General features: G+C 35.5%; 1 protein-coding gene across 2 annotated transcripts in view; it reads right to left on the reverse strand.

Moving 5' to 3' along the window:
* Positions 1-1,718: 1,718 nt before the first annotated feature.
* TMEM196 (transmembrane protein 196) overlaps positions 1,719-15,562 on the reverse strand; it is a 50,391-nt gene continuing 36,547 nt past the window's right edge. The window contains exons 2-5 of one of the 2 annotated variants that reach the window (XM_030308065.1): positions 11,073-11,129; positions 6,727-6,981; positions 5,485-5,558; positions 1,719-2,328 (exon numbers count right to left, since the gene is read on the reverse strand). In XM_030308065.1, the coding sequence (XP_030163925.1) occupies positions 2,322-2,328; positions 5,485-5,558; positions 6,727-6,981; positions 11,073-11,129 (393 nt within the window). In that variant the 3' untranslated portion in view covers positions 1,719-2,321. The remainder of the gene's footprint in view (positions 2,329-5,484; positions 5,559-6,726; positions 6,982-11,072; positions 11,130-15,562) is intronic. The other variant, XM_030308066.1, reaches the window with a different exon arrangement.

Genomic DNA, 15,562 nt, shown 5'->3' on the forward strand with positions numbered 1-15,562 from the left:
CCTAAAATTAGAGTCAGTGGTTATTCCTTCAGTACAAAACTACATCCTTGTGTAAATTCAGTAGAGCCAGATATATACAAAATATCTGCATTGTATAGTTTATATTTTCAGTGACAATGATTATGCCTGTTTGTGGCATCAATAGAACAGTGATAATGTTGATTCACTATTGAGGTTGCATTTATGGGCAACTTTTGTAATGTGCTGGATAAAGAAGTTATTCATATGAGTTAGAAGACTTCAAACACTACACCAACCATAGTTCAGTTATTTCTTTTGATTATATACAGCCAGAATTTTCTTATGAGTTGACTTAAATGGGGCAGGTGATGATCATGTTGCTCTAAAACTAAAATACCTTCAGATTTCCATTAACTGGAATTATTATTTTGTTATAATTAAAACCCATATTTTGTTTCTAAATTATAACATGTTCTCATCCTGAACATTAAAGTTGAATTTACCTATGGCTCAATAAGTAACTCATAAAAATGACTTGAAAACTGACTAGCTTTGGGGCGCCTGGGTGGCGCAGTCGGTTAAGCGTCCGACTTTAGCCAAGTCACGATCTCGCGGTCTGGGAGTTCGAGACCCGCGTCAGGCTCTGGGCTGATGGCTCAGAGCCTGGAGCCTGTTTCCGATTCTGTGTCTCCCTCTCTCTCTGCCCCTCCCCCGTTCATGCTCTGTCTCTCTCTGTCCCAAAAATAAATAAACGTTGAAAAAAAAAATTTAAAAAAAGAAAACTGACTAGCTTTGGGGAAAAAATAAAAGTATACAATACAGTGAGAATTACATATTTTAAAATATTACATTTTTAAAATCTATTACCAGAGGTTTTATTCTCATAAATATGTCAAAGACTATGCTATTTTCTTGCCTATTCATTTTGTCATAGATTTCTATTTTAACATTCCATTATGGAAGATTTAAATCTAGCTATATAAATGTAGGCCTATTTCCTTCTACAAAGAACTCTTTCAGGTTCTTTGAATAAATGTATTGTAAAAATGGTCTGTATTGTTTCATGTAAATTATAAAGTTAAAAAAAAACTAAATTAAGTTCTACCAAAGCTAATTATAACTTTACCTTTTGGGCATACATCATCGGGGCTGTAAGGTGTTGAAATAGAAGTATCATGAATAATCACAAGTCATTATGTTTATATTTATAAGGTGGAAGTATGTGATTTAAAGTTGTTATGTTTATAAATCAGTATTGATCATTGTTATTACATAAATACCCTAAAAGTAAAATAGCCAAATAAGTAATCTATCTTTATACTACCCTATTCAGATATCTCAACTCCATAAATGTCAGTCACAATGAAATTTACACACAGCAGACATAATAAAAAGAATAAAAATGAACAAATTTAGTAGAAATCAAATGTGTGATTTTGTGGGCATATAAAAGCCTTGAAAAATTGCTTTCCCATATCTTTGGGGATAGAATCTTGATAATATCCCAACAAGTATTATAATTTCTTTTTGACTACCTATTTACATTCATGAGTGCTATAAATATATGCTGTATATATTTTCTATATTTACAGTATATGTACACACACACACACACTTTATTTTATTCTTAGGCTCATTCATGAACATGCAGATCAATCTGCACGGTATAATGAAAGCATATTTATTTTCCTTAAATGATGTTCATTTAATTTTTCACTCTTGTGCAAAAATGCAAAAATATCATACAGATTAGCATTGTCTCTCTCTAAAAAAATTCTTGTTTATGTTTTTGGTTTTTTTATCATTTACAAATAAATTATGAAATATAGTTCATTCACAAATTGGAAATAATTATAATGTTTTTACAACAAGGCATTGCTGAGGTTTTGAATTGTGGTATTCTTGAAGCCATTGGTCTTTCAAAACAAAGACATCAGTAGGTTATTGTTACTTCTTGATATTTGTACTTTTGATTATTTATATGAAATATATCATTACAAATCTAACACTCATGCTAGTCAAATAGTGGTTTTGTAGAATATGAATCTGCTTATTCCTCTTTTTTTTTTCCTGGAAAGTCTTTAGAACAATCTGGAAATTCTGCTAAAATTACTGCATTACTGAAGGCTTCACCCAATAAAAAAGCTGAAGAAATAAATGAGGCAAAACTGTGGGAGAATAATTACAGTGGGTGCTCAAGAGAGATAACAGCAAATGCAAGAACTGTTTTAATTTTATCTCCTAGTCCTTTGGTATTTCCTTTCCTCATGAAAATCCTAAAAAATGTTCAGTTCTTTAAAACATTGACTATACTCTTCCATTAAATATCAGTTGTGGTCCTCCATTGCTCATGTTGTCTGTCATTTCCTGTTAGAAAAAATAAGATGAATTAGTTAAAGTTTACTTCCAGAGTAAGATACTGATTTGGTTAATGAATTTCCAAAACAAATTTCAAGCCACTGAACAACTTGTTGAGTTTTGGGGAAGGACAAGGATTGATTTGTTATTGCATTTGAGAAAATGAAATTTCATGGCATCTTGGAGCGCATGAAAATGCTGAAATGATAGTCTGTTAGACCAAAGTCTTCTACACACAAAAACAGTTTAATCTGTCCCCAGTGCCCTGAGTCTCTCCTTTTGTTCCTCAACTTTATTTTGGAAATACCTCACCTAGAAACTAGATGATTAAGCCTATGCACATTGCATATTGCATAGGCTTCTCTGCTGAGCATATCAACAAAGTGCCAACATATTCTAGGGGTTACCTTATTCTATAGAAAAATGGGTGGCCTTTTAGGCCCACAAGGCGATCATTGCTCATATGTAATGGTGGGTTACTAATAAATCACAATAATTGGTTTTCATGACACTATCAATGCTACAGTGAAAAAAAAAAACAACCAACCAAACAGTAAAACCTCGACATGTTTTTTAAGGGATCAATTACTAAGATGTTAATAAGGAAAACTACATGGAAGGCAAACGAAATTTAGATATAAAGGATGAACTAACATAAGTTCCATTTGCAATTTTAGAAAATGTTAATTTAAAAAAAATTTAGATGTTTTGAATTCATGTTTATTGAACAGTAAAATCTTCCCTAAACATTAAAGAAATATGAGGAGATATGAAGCCCATTCTCATTTATAATATTAGTACACCATATTATAAAGAATATTTAGGCAAAAAATATCTAAAAGAATTTTACACTTGAACAAGCCTATTTGCAAAATATATAGTAAATAAAATTCAAATCAAAATTATTTGCTCATTTATCTCAAGCCCATCAGTTTATATCTAATTGCTATTTGGGTGAATTGAAATTCACCATTTAAATTCACCTTTTAAGTACATTAAAAGTTAATGTACTTGCTTTTGTAAACTTTAGGAATTCTTCCAAATATTTATTTGAAAAGTAAAAAGGTATCCATGCCTTATTCTGAATCTCTTCTCTTTGAAAATTCAATATAGGAGATGAAGTAGAATAAAGATTCATGCTTCTTGTATTGGGTGGTTTGGAAAGTTACTTAGGAGGATCCAGGAAGGACCGGAAGGTAGGAATTGACCTGGTTTTTAGAACTTTGCTTTTGAAAATTTTGTTGTCTTTTAAAGATTTGGTAGAGTTCCTTCCAAGAAAATTCTGAGAAAGGAGACAATATGCATTGGAGACTTAACCTCTTCTTACATCAAGATTTGTGTCTCTTTGCAAAGTGCCTGGCTCCTTCCAGGCCCTAGGGAGTTGTCTTATACCTGGGTATCCAATGTGCCTCCTCAGTAAGGTGCCAGGGAATTACAAGGTAATAAGTCTAGAAACTCAAACTCTTTGGAGGTAAAGACAGAGGGAAAGTGAAGGTCCTCTGGTGCCAGCAACCTGCTTTGGTGGCCTGGCGATGGTTCAGTCTATCTGAGTGGTTGGCTTTGCTAGATGTGTACATGGTACAAGTAAGTGTGGAAATGCGGTGGAATTGTTGCCCTGAGGTTAAGTTTATAGATAAGAAGCCTGATCTGAGGCTTCATTCATGAACTCACTGTGGGTGGCGAGATAAGATAGAAATGATTCTTCAAAAATGATCTGTAACAGAATTTACTCATTCAGCTTTCTCTATTCCTTCTATTAGTACAAAAACAATTTCCTAATGAATTTATAGAAGTAAGATTCTTAGGTACTTGTTCTCTTAAAGTGAATTTGCATTCAAAAAGTTGCTTCAGGGGCGCCTAAGTCAGTTAAAGGGCCAAATCCTGGTTTTGGTTCAGGACATGATCTCATGGTTTGTGAGATCAAGTTCTGTGTCAGACTCCATGCTGACAGCACAGAGCCTGCTTGGAATTCTCTCTCTCCCACTCTCTCTGCCCCTCCCCTGCTCAGGTATGCACATTCTCTCTCTAAAAATAAATCAAATTTAGGGGCGCCTGGGTGGCGCAGTCGGTTGAGCGTCCGACTTCAGCCAGGTCACGATCTCGCGGTCCGTGAGTTCGAGCCCCGCGTCAGGCTCTGGGCTGATGGCTCAGAGCCTGGAGCCTATTTCCGATTCTGTGTCTCCCTCTCTCTCTGCTCCTCCCCCGTTCATGCTCTGTCTCTCTCTGTCCCAAAAATAAATAAAAAAAAAAAAAACGTTGAAAAAAAAATAAATCAAATTAAAAAAAAAATTGGCTTAAAACCCATAAAAATTAATCTAATGTATAATATTTTATTTCAGGGTGAAGAAAAAATCCAGTGTTTAAAAATCTTACAAAAGAAAGGAGGTTTTTCTAACTAAATTCATACTAGTATGGACAAAGTAAAATCACTGATAAGAGAATACAGCATAAATTAGGTTTTAAATGTATTAGCATCTTCAGTTTATTTGCAAATAGGCATGTCCAACTTAACACAAAGAATATACTCTAAATTTGGGCAGGATCAAATGGGACTATTTGCAAATGGATAAACTTTCTGCAATGGGGCCAAAGTATCTGTGTAGCTTTCTACATTTCCAATTATATTGCTTAATCAAGGCAAGAATGGTGGGTGACTAAGTTATTTTTAGCAACCAAAAATACAGGAAATAAATTTGAAATGTATCACATCAGATAATTTCATGAAAAGATGGCTTTCATATAGCATTTTTACTATATTAGTGTCAAACTTAGGTTACCTGCTCATGTAGTTTTGGCACAAGGGAGATATAGTTTGTCTTTATCAGAGTCACCTATTATTAAAAACAAAACTCTGGTCTGTGAATGATGGTATTGAGTCAGAATCATGATGTAGCAGAAAATAAAGAAGTCACGAATCATCCAAACAGAAATGTGTTTGGATGCTTATAGGAGGCTGAATATTTTAAATATTCAACCAAGTTTCAAGCTGCAAGACTCTGCCATGTAGGTTCATGTTGCGTCCTCAAAGTAGTTCTCATGAAAGCAATACTTTGAGGAACAACAGACATTACAGCAGACTGATCTGCTGACATCATGGCTTCCTAGAAGAGGCGTTGCTTCCTGCAGTGACATTACAACATGGTAACTCCCTAAAAATCAGCGTACCTTGTAGGTAACTCTGGTGTCGGGGGCACCACCGGGCAGCTGGGCAAGTCGGTTATTTCAATAGCCCTCAATCTCTAATATAAATATAACAATCATATAATAAATATTGCACATATACACAAAACAAACTAAAGCACACTAGTATACAAATAGAGAACAAAAGAGCCACTATCCAAATATATAATGATAATCTATTTTTAACAACCCATTTCTTTAAATTACCAGTCCTGCTATTTGTACTATAAAATTCTTTTCAAGAACATGTGTACATCTGTTTAAAATTGCTTTTTCCACGGAACAATTTAAGAATGAATATCCAATATCTACTCCCCTTATTTGAATGTATCGACTGCATACAAAATGGAAATGCATAAAACTATAGAACAAATATTTTTTTCTTCAAGATAACATTATAAAGGAATATGCAGTAGTAACTCTTGCTACTCTTTCTTCTATCCTGTGATCATGCAGTTTTATTTCCATGATACCAAGTGAAATATGATGTGGCCATTATCTTAGCAAGTTTATTTTACAGATCTTTTATCTTTTCCTTCAGAGGTCGAGTAACAGGAACTGAATTAAGAAATATGTGCAAAATGTAACAGAAACACAGACAGCTCACTATTTGTGCTTTAAGCAATAAGTGTTGTTTCCGGTATAAATGGGTTTCATGAAACAATTATGCAAGAATATTACTTAAAATACAGGCAAAGCTACCCAAATATGCATGAAGTTTAGATGAGAATTTAGTGAAGCTTTATGTGGATTGTAATATGGGCACTGATAGGCAAGGCTTTTTGTGGCCTTATTAAAAGGTCCTTTTATGCTCGAAAATCTAATTTACATAATCAAATGCATCTACTTACAAGCACAAGAGGTGAGCTAGAAAGGGGAATTCATCAGATTTCTGAAACTGGCATTATTGAGTTGCAAGTGTATTTAGTTTACGTGCTTTTCCTCAGTACAATACATACAAATCCATATTTATAAGGCATTCAATATTTTATGAAATGCTATTTTAGGAACGGTGTTTTTATATAGATAGCTATGAGATTGAAAATAGGTGTACCCAAAATAGCAGAGAAAAAAATAATAAAAATTTTCTACTCCTAGTCCAATAGGGCCAAACTTTTATAAAATCCCAGTTCCTCAAATTCTCATCTAAGCTGCAAATTGGTTCACCAAGGTTTGACGACAGACTTCATCCCACGCTCGCAGTGAGAGAAAAGGTACAAAACTCACTTTCTCGGCCATTTCATGAGAGTGGTGCAGCGAATGCTCCCTTTCAGAGAACATCCTCCTCTGCTCGTAGCTGGCTAGTCGACACGTGAGCCAGGAAGACAGGGTGCAGCCACCAATCCCAATGCACGCGAGAGACATGGAGGCGAGATGCAGAGGATAGAGGGAAGAGGTCTTCTTTGTCACTGCCCGCAGGAACTGAAAGTTCAGGATGCCCCCAATGAGTCCACAGATGCAGCAGGCAGAAAAAAGGATCATCTGATAGGAAGAAGGAAGAGAGTGTCAAAGATGAGGAAGCAAAGCCAACCTAACACAGCGCCCCATCCTGCCGCACCTCCGGGAAGACTGAGCTACAATAAAGAGAAAGTGCTTTGGGTCTTAGAGGACGAGAGCCATAGTTTCACCAAGTTCCCATGCAACCCAACTCAGGGAAGAGAGTGCAGACCAGTGTTTCAGAATTAATAGCTGACTGTGTAAAGGCCGGGGATACATCTTTTTGAAAACCCTGAAGTAAGCAAAATTTGTCTTCAAGGTAGATTCAGATTTAAATATTTACTATCTATCATGTGCTAGAAACTTGAGCAGATATCATCTCAATTAACCCACCCAGCAAACCTCTGAGAGAAATCGTGATATATACTTAGCACAATGGTGAACAGGCAAAACTCAAGGTTAGGTAGAGACTGAATCCAGATTTTCTGACTCTAAATCCAGTTTCACTATGTTAATCCCCCTAAAATATCCAAATATCTTCTCATTGAATTGTCATTCGTTCCAACAAACTTCAAATGTTTATACTGCTCTAGCTAAGTGAGCTTAGAGCATATAGTTAACCTGTTTTCTTCATTTATACGAGTTTTATCGTGTATCTGTTTCCCCCATAGGATAGGTTAGGGACTCCCTGTGAACTGGTCGTTTATACTACAAATCTTTTTTAAATCTGTGGCACCACAATGAAGAATACACAATATACATTCCAAAAATACTATCTGGTTGTTTTGGGGAAACACAGGATGTGGCTTTACTTTTGATCTCATTATTGGTTTGATTTGGGTCTCTATAAAGAGAGCTGGTGGGGGTGGATGGTAGTCAACCTAAAGGTTACATAAATATGTAACTGAATATTGAATATTCCAAAAGCTTCAATGTGGGTTTTTTTTTTTTTTTTTGTATTTGTATTCTCTAAGTTCCCCTATGGGCTTCCTTTATACTTTAGCGTGTGATACTAATATAATTATTTAAACTTATTTCCATTTTTGTCCAGAACACGGTCTCTACTCCAGTTGCCTCTCTTGCCAATCATATAGCTTGTTCATTCCCGCCTCAGTGATATTTCCCATTTCCTGGAAATTAGTTTGCTTTTTTCTTGAATTGCTAGATGGAAGACTCAAATCTAGCCTTACCTTCTTCAGAAAGCCTTTCTGGATTTACTGACTTCCTTTGGCATAATTCCATAGGACAAACAGTTATTTAACTTAATTTAACATTTAATTTTACATTATTAGGAATCATTTGCTGTCGACAATTAGTTGACTTTAGCGAGCATTTATTGAGTACCTGGCATCTGTTAGGCCCTGAGTGAGGCAGCTGTTGGCATTACAAAAAATAATAGCTCATAGTCGTTGTCCTTGAGTACACAGCAGTCTTGTGTGAGAGAAGATCCAACATTTCAACATGGCATAGCAGATATTAAGAAAGAGGGATGAATTGGTTGCCCTTAGAGTAGGGTGAAGGAAAATTTAGCATAACCAAGGGTTTCAGACAAGGCTTCCTGATAACATGTCATCTAAACTAAGTGCATGCCACTCCCAGAAAAGGGTAAGGCCATGGATGTATGAAATAGCATAATGAAATAGGATGGTGGGCAGAAAGAATACCAAGTAGTTTGTTTTGTTTCTCTCACTTAATTCAGCATCCTAATTGTGTCCGTCTCACAGTATTTATTACCAAGCCTAAAAATCCAATGATGGGTGACTGTATCTTTTTATAGTTAATTAAATATAATACTGAATATCAATTACCAAATAACTGAATCATCCAAAGTGGGAACCTGTAGCTCCTGGTTTCACATAGAATCAATATACTACCTTTTAAAGGATATTCATATGGCATGCAGTTTCTTGGGAAATACTTTGGTGTTTACATATTCTCAGAAAACATGGAAAGATGTGACATTCTAGCCTTCAAATTATGAACTACTATTAATTAAGAAAGTTAATGACAAATTATTTGGCTATCATAAGAACACAATGTATCTCTCCTAATATTATTCTTATTCATTCTTTAAAGGCATGCTACTTCATTTAACATATGCAAACAGAACATTCTCACCTAGGTATTAAAATGTTAAAATCTATACCCACATTTAAAACCATATACGAGGTTTGAATTTCACCAGACTACAGAATTTAGACTCTAGAGATACTTGGAGTGGAGAAATTACCATGCACTTTGAAGGGTGAGAATCCTTGATAGCTAAATGTCATCAATGGGAATATCAGAGGGTGAAAGAAGTTAAAGTGAATGGTAGTTTCTAAAAAGTTTAGCACTTACGATTTTTTTCTTTTATAACTCTTAAGAGAATTAGAAAGACAGAAAAAAGACACTAGTGCCTTTAAAAAAATTTCTTCCCTCCCCTTCTCCTATGACTGAATATTTGTGTCCCTCTAAATACAAATGTTGAAGCCTAAACCCCAATACTATGGTATTTGCAGATGGGATTTTTGGAAGACAATTAGGTCAGGAGAATAGAGCCCTCATAAATGGGGTCAGTGCCTTTGTAAGACAGACTTTTAGAGAGCTCTCTTTTTCCTTTTGCCACATGAGATCACAGTCAAAAATTTGCAACCTGGAAGAGAACCTTACCAGAACCCAACTACACAGGGACCCTAATCGAGGTCCAGCCTCCAGCACTGTGCAAAATGAATTTCTGTTGTTGATAAGCCACCCAGTATATCCTTCTTTGTTAATAGCCCAAATGGATGAATACATCTCCCCTGCCTTCTCTTACCCCTCTTCCTTTTCTCCTTCTCTGCCTCTCCCTATTTTCCCCTCCCTCTCTCATTCTTTCCTTGCCTTTCCTCCCTCCCTCCCTCCCTCCCTCCCTCCCTCCCTCCCTTCCTTCCTCTCTTTCCCTCTCTCTCCCTCTCTCTCTCTTTCTTCTAAGTTCTAAGAAATTGTTCTTATATGGCTATAAAGACAGTAGTAAAATAAAAGCATACAAAGAATGAAGGCCAAGTCTAAAAAGTGATGGAAGAATCATAGATGAAAATTAAGAGCCTCCAAAAATTTGTATGTAAAGGTTTCCTTTTATATGATTTTAAAAAATTATACCTCGTATGTCTAAAGCAATGGGTGCTTCATTTTTTTTTGTCACAGTAGATATTTTCACAAAAAAAGATATGATTGAAAAAGTAGTTAAACAAAAATAGCTGTAATACTCCTATCCCTGTCCTCCTCAGATAACTGGCCTCCCCCTGGAAAACTCTTTTTAGGCTCAAAGCCTGCTTTGTAAGGTCCAAGCATAGTATTAATTTTTCCAACTTAGAATGGTCTATGATCTTTCCTATTGCACATGATAAAATAAACAACACTGTTTCTTTCTTTTGAACTCTCAAAAAACATCATGGAGGGATGTGGGGAATCCACACTTCAGCATACAGAAATTGTACTCCAGCCATTATCAGAGTTAACTGGGTGAATGTCTTACAACCCGGAAAGTCGTGATAGTACCGTAAAACATCTGAAAACACTTACAATTACATTCACAGTAATAAAATAAAATTAAATAAAAAAATCATTGGGAATTAACTGTAACTATAACAACACAGCTGTTTTGCTGCATTGCAAAATTAACTTCACAGTCAAAGCCAGTAATCTGTAGGCCCAGTTCCACATTTAAACAGTTAAATTTCCCATGAACTCAAGCCATGTCTTTTTTAGCTTACTGAAGAATTCATGTGTGTCTGGGAGTCTATAAACTGGAAAAGTGGAGATTGTCAACCACAGCAGTCATTATGGGTTGCATATTCATGCATTTAAAGAGTATATCAAAGCTTTTCTTTCTTTTTCTTTTGTCATAGTCTGTAATAATCTTGATGGGTTTTGTTTTGTTTTTTGTTGTTGGGTTTTTCTTTTGTTTTTTTTTGTTTTTTTTGTTTTTTTTGTTTTTTTTGTTTTTTTTGTTTTTTTTTTTTGCAAATGAAAAAGCCAGTATTTATTTGTCAGTCTTCTTTTCATCCTAAATGAGTAACATTCACTATGTGAAAGTTGGCTTCTCGTCATTTCCATTTTTGGGTTCCAACATTTCAAATACGTCAATGCACGATACAAACAAGGCAGAAACTTACGACAAGTCCAGATTTTTTTTTGGCGCACAATATTCCACATATGCCACAAAGAAGAAACTGAAAAGGAAAAGAATAACAATTATTCCACATTCAAAGATAAGAAGACCTCTAGTTTTTAGCTTATAGCTCACTCATGACACTTGTTCCAGGGAAGCTTGAAAATGTTATATTCCCATCAAAAGCTGGAAAGAAAAATGCCTCATTCTAGAATAGTAAGAGATAAAAATGCAAACTTTAATGAAAATTTGTTCTTTGTAAGGTTGATATAAGTAATTGTGGGACTTGAGCAAACCAGAATCAGTTTTACACCAGGCAAAATTAGGAAGTAAATAAATTTAGAGTTTTGTTATTCCTGTTTTCTTTCACTGTCTTCTTATCCCTTTCTATTTTCTCAGGGAGAGAAGTGGTATGATACATTCATTCATAATAGATTTCTAAGCAATTAGAAATCAATGAGCTTTACTACATGTAGTGAATCTCACACAAACAAAAAATAAGGCATCAGACAGGGAATATTTTTCTTTAGAGACATTCTTTGTATCTCTCAAACTATGTCAGTAAAATGGTAACTTCCTTCCTCATTCTATCAGAAATACTGCCCTTGTGGGTATGTTAGAAGAACTCAAGGAGAATATTGGTGGCATGTAATTTCTTGTAAATGAGCATATTGGTGACATAATTGCTTTGCAAAAGCAGCTGCATGAAATCGTCTACCAGTGACACACTATTAGATATTTTGGTTATTGGAAAACAGCAAATCGTTTAAATTGTTTAAAAATATTTAGAGCCATTTCAAGGTACATTTATACATACATCTGGCTAGAAGAAAACCATATAAATAAAATAATACATTCATTAATAAATAATAAGCCTGCTAAGGGCTTTCAGACTAGCAAAGAAAGCTTTGAATGCTGTTAAGGTTTTCCTTCTGATTTTCTTTTACATTTTTCTATCTGAAGCCTGAACTAATAACATAAGTGGTTTTAAATGAGTGTTTCACACAGGGGTAGATTATTAAATATACACATAAAATATTCTACTAATTATCTGAAATCAATCATATGCTTGTGAGAAACACCAACAAAATTTGATAAAGAAATAATGAGTAAGGGAAGTTTCCCTTTTCAGGGAACTTTCTATATAGGGGAACAAAATGATTATAAAGCAGGCAATGATGCAGCAAGACAGATCAGGGAACACAAGGATATGCTATAATTTGCTTCTTATATAGATTATCTTTCAAATTAATGGGAAAAAGATCAAGATCCAGTGGGATTGGGATAGTTCATTAACTGTCCTTAACATCATACACCAAAATGTCTAGGAAATGGTTTGAATATTTAAGTGTATAAAAAAAGTATGGTAACATTTAACAAAGTTAAGTATTTATATAATTTTGGAGGAGAGGGAAAGATTCACTAAACATAACAGCAAAGTCACAGACAAAAAGGGAAAATACTTATAAATATTAATACATAAAATTATATTTTTGATAGTAAAAAATAACATATCTCTCAAAGGCATAAAACAGATTGGGATTATATTTAGAAAGCATATGAAAGACAAAGGGTTAATATACTATATAAATTGAGCTAATAAAATAATTTTAATACCATAAAATCATGAGAAGATAAAAGCTCAGAACTTCATAAAACTTAAATACTTGTATACTTTTCAGAAATTTTAAAAAGCTACTTTTGAGTAACCATTTGTCACCCCCCTTTGTGTCCTGGGTCTAGATGAACTTGTCCTCATGTGGACTCTAAGTGATGACCCCATCTCACGTCTATCAAGGCTGGCTCAAGCCATTCCAGATTTGGACTAGTTCTGTACCTCTCAGTGCTTCCAAGCTTCAGGTCAAAGCCTCAACATGCCCTTTTCCTTGCTTGCCTGACTAACCCATTACTCACCCTGAAAGTCCATTCACCCAGAACTCATTCTTGAAATAATTTGAAAGCAGTGGAGTTTTGTGTTCCTTGGATCTCTTCTGAAATATGTAAACATTGCCATTATTTATTCACAGCCAAGCCTGAGGGGACCTCAGGAGCTTAGGCAGAGCTCTCCATCCCAGCAACTTGGTTAGAAGATCTGGGTGGCACGAGTGCCTGGGTGGTTCAGTGGGTTAAGTGTCAGACTTCGGCTCCGGTACTGATCTCACAGTTCCTGAGTTTGAGCCCCGCATCAAGGTCTGTGCTGACAGCTCAGAGCCTGGAGCCTGCTTTGGATTCTGTGTCTCCCTTTCTCTCTGCCCCTCCCACATTCACAATTGGTCTATCTCTTTCTATCTCAAAAATAAAACATTAAAAAAATTTTTTTAAAGAAGATCCAGGTGGCAATAAAATCACTTCCTTCTATCGTCCACTAAGAAAAGGAAGTTCAGGCCTGGGGAGGGGAAAGGTAGAGTTATGAGGTGAGCCAAACAATATTTTCCACTCTCAATCAGGGGTGGAGTGTAAATACTTCTCAATAGTCACATCTGTCAGGGTATCCAAAATTCACATTCCCTGGAGGAAACCTGGAATCTGAGGAAAAAAACTAACCCATGTAATGGGCAGTATATAAAAATCATGGAATTTCTGAGGAGGATTTAAAGGATTTTAGCTGAAATTTAGCCATCACAGTTTATAAAGAAGTATAAAGGAAGCACAAAAAAAGCAGTATATGATCTTTTATTTCACTGGCTATCTGAACCCTAAGTCAGAGCACTGGAAAGGATCTTAAAAGATGACTTAATTCAGCCCTTGCAGTTTGCATGTCGGGGAAGTAGAGGTCTAGACAGGCTTAGCAACTTGCTCAATGTCACTCATCAAGGTCACAAATCACACATGTAATATTCTTACTTCTTTAAGTTAATTTCTAAAAATGGAATGCTTTTCAAAAGGATTTTTCAGTGCTAGTACAGTGTACATTATGTCCAACCAGAAGTGTTCAATGAACATCTGGTCATCTATAATGCTTGTTTCCCCCTGCCATGGTTAATTTTTGGTGTAATAAAAATGATCGCAAGATGAATCAATTGTATTACAGTCCAAAGTGAAGTGTACCTTATTATACAGAGAATTTGTTATTTTTCAAAATACTATTTGTGCTCAATAGAACTTTATTAAGAATGCAAAGCACTTGCCTGACATGAAACAAGTGAAAAAATAGTTTCATTAAAAAAAGTAAAAATGATGGCTGGAAACATATCTAAATTAGATATGAAATTTTACATGAGAAAATATAATTTTATTTCTGAGAAGATGGGCTGTTTAAATCCAGGGAGAATCATTTGCTTTGCTCTTACTATGAAGTTACATAAATGAAGTGATCTACTGATAGGAAGTGCCACTATGTAATGAAACCAGTTAGCCCTCCAAAGGGAATTCATTTGATTTCAATTTAGATTACATTTAATAGATAACTAGAGTTGTGACTCACTGTAGGATAAAATGGAGCAATTATGGAAATAGCATCCTATATTTTGAGTGGACTTTCTTAATGGAATGCCCATGGAGGCTTGTGCTTTTGCTTAAGATGTAGAAAGAACAACGATGCCATTTCCACTTAAACAATAAGAGAAAGCAGAAAAACTATAGATTGATAACTTTGAAAGCCCATCAGAATGTCGAGGTACAGGGCAGTGGAATAACTGCTATTAAAGAGGAAGAAGGCCCTCAAAGAAAACTCTGGGTACACAAACTGTGCCATTTGTTACAGAGATAGGAGGAGGGGACATGGATTGTCACGTAAGTAGGTGTGGGGAGAGGGAGGTTGGTGGTGCCAAGTTCTGTTCTGTCCTTAGGCCTTCTTTCTTATGAAGCAAATGCTTTAAGCCCCTGGCAAAGGGGTAGCAAAGCCTATCATTTCCAGGGTATATGCAAATATGGATGGCAACTGTAACTACAGGAAAAGTAGAAAAAGATATCTGCACCAAAGATAACTAACAGCCTAAAAGAATATTAAGATAAAAATACAAGATTTTGAAAAAAAGAACATTTGAACTTTGAGCTGTATGTATAGTCAAACTCCATTCCCACAAGAGATTACAAAAAAGACAGGAGCATTTGGGCAAAAGTACTGTGGTGGGCTGAATTATGGCTCTCCAAAGATATGTGTGCCCTACTCCCCAGAATCTACGCATGTTACCTTGTATGTTAAAAAAAAAAAAAAAAAAGCCTTTGCAGATGTGATTAAATGAAGAATCTGAAGATGAGGAGATTATTTCCGATTGTCCAGGTGGGCCCTAAATGTAATCCCAAGAGTCATTTAGGAGGAAGACAAGAAGGTCAAAAGAGAAAGAAGGCTTGAAGAAGACACAAAGAGACACAGAGAAAGAGATCTGAAGAGGCCATACTGCTGGCTTTGAAAGGTGAGGAAGAGGGCCCTGAGGCCAGGATGTAGGCAGCCTCTGTGAGCTGGAAACCGATTCTCCCAGTGGCCTCCAGAAGGAATCTAGTCCCATAGACCTATTTTAGATTTCTGACCTCCAGAACTGAAAGAGAATAGAT

The sequence above is a fragment of the Lynx canadensis genome, chromosome A2, assembly GCF_007474595.2.
Source record: "Lynx canadensis isolate LIC74 chromosome A2, mLynCan4.pri.v2, whole genome shotgun sequence".
Taxonomy (NCBI): Eukaryota; Metazoa; Chordata; class Mammalia; order Carnivora; family Felidae; genus Lynx; species Lynx canadensis.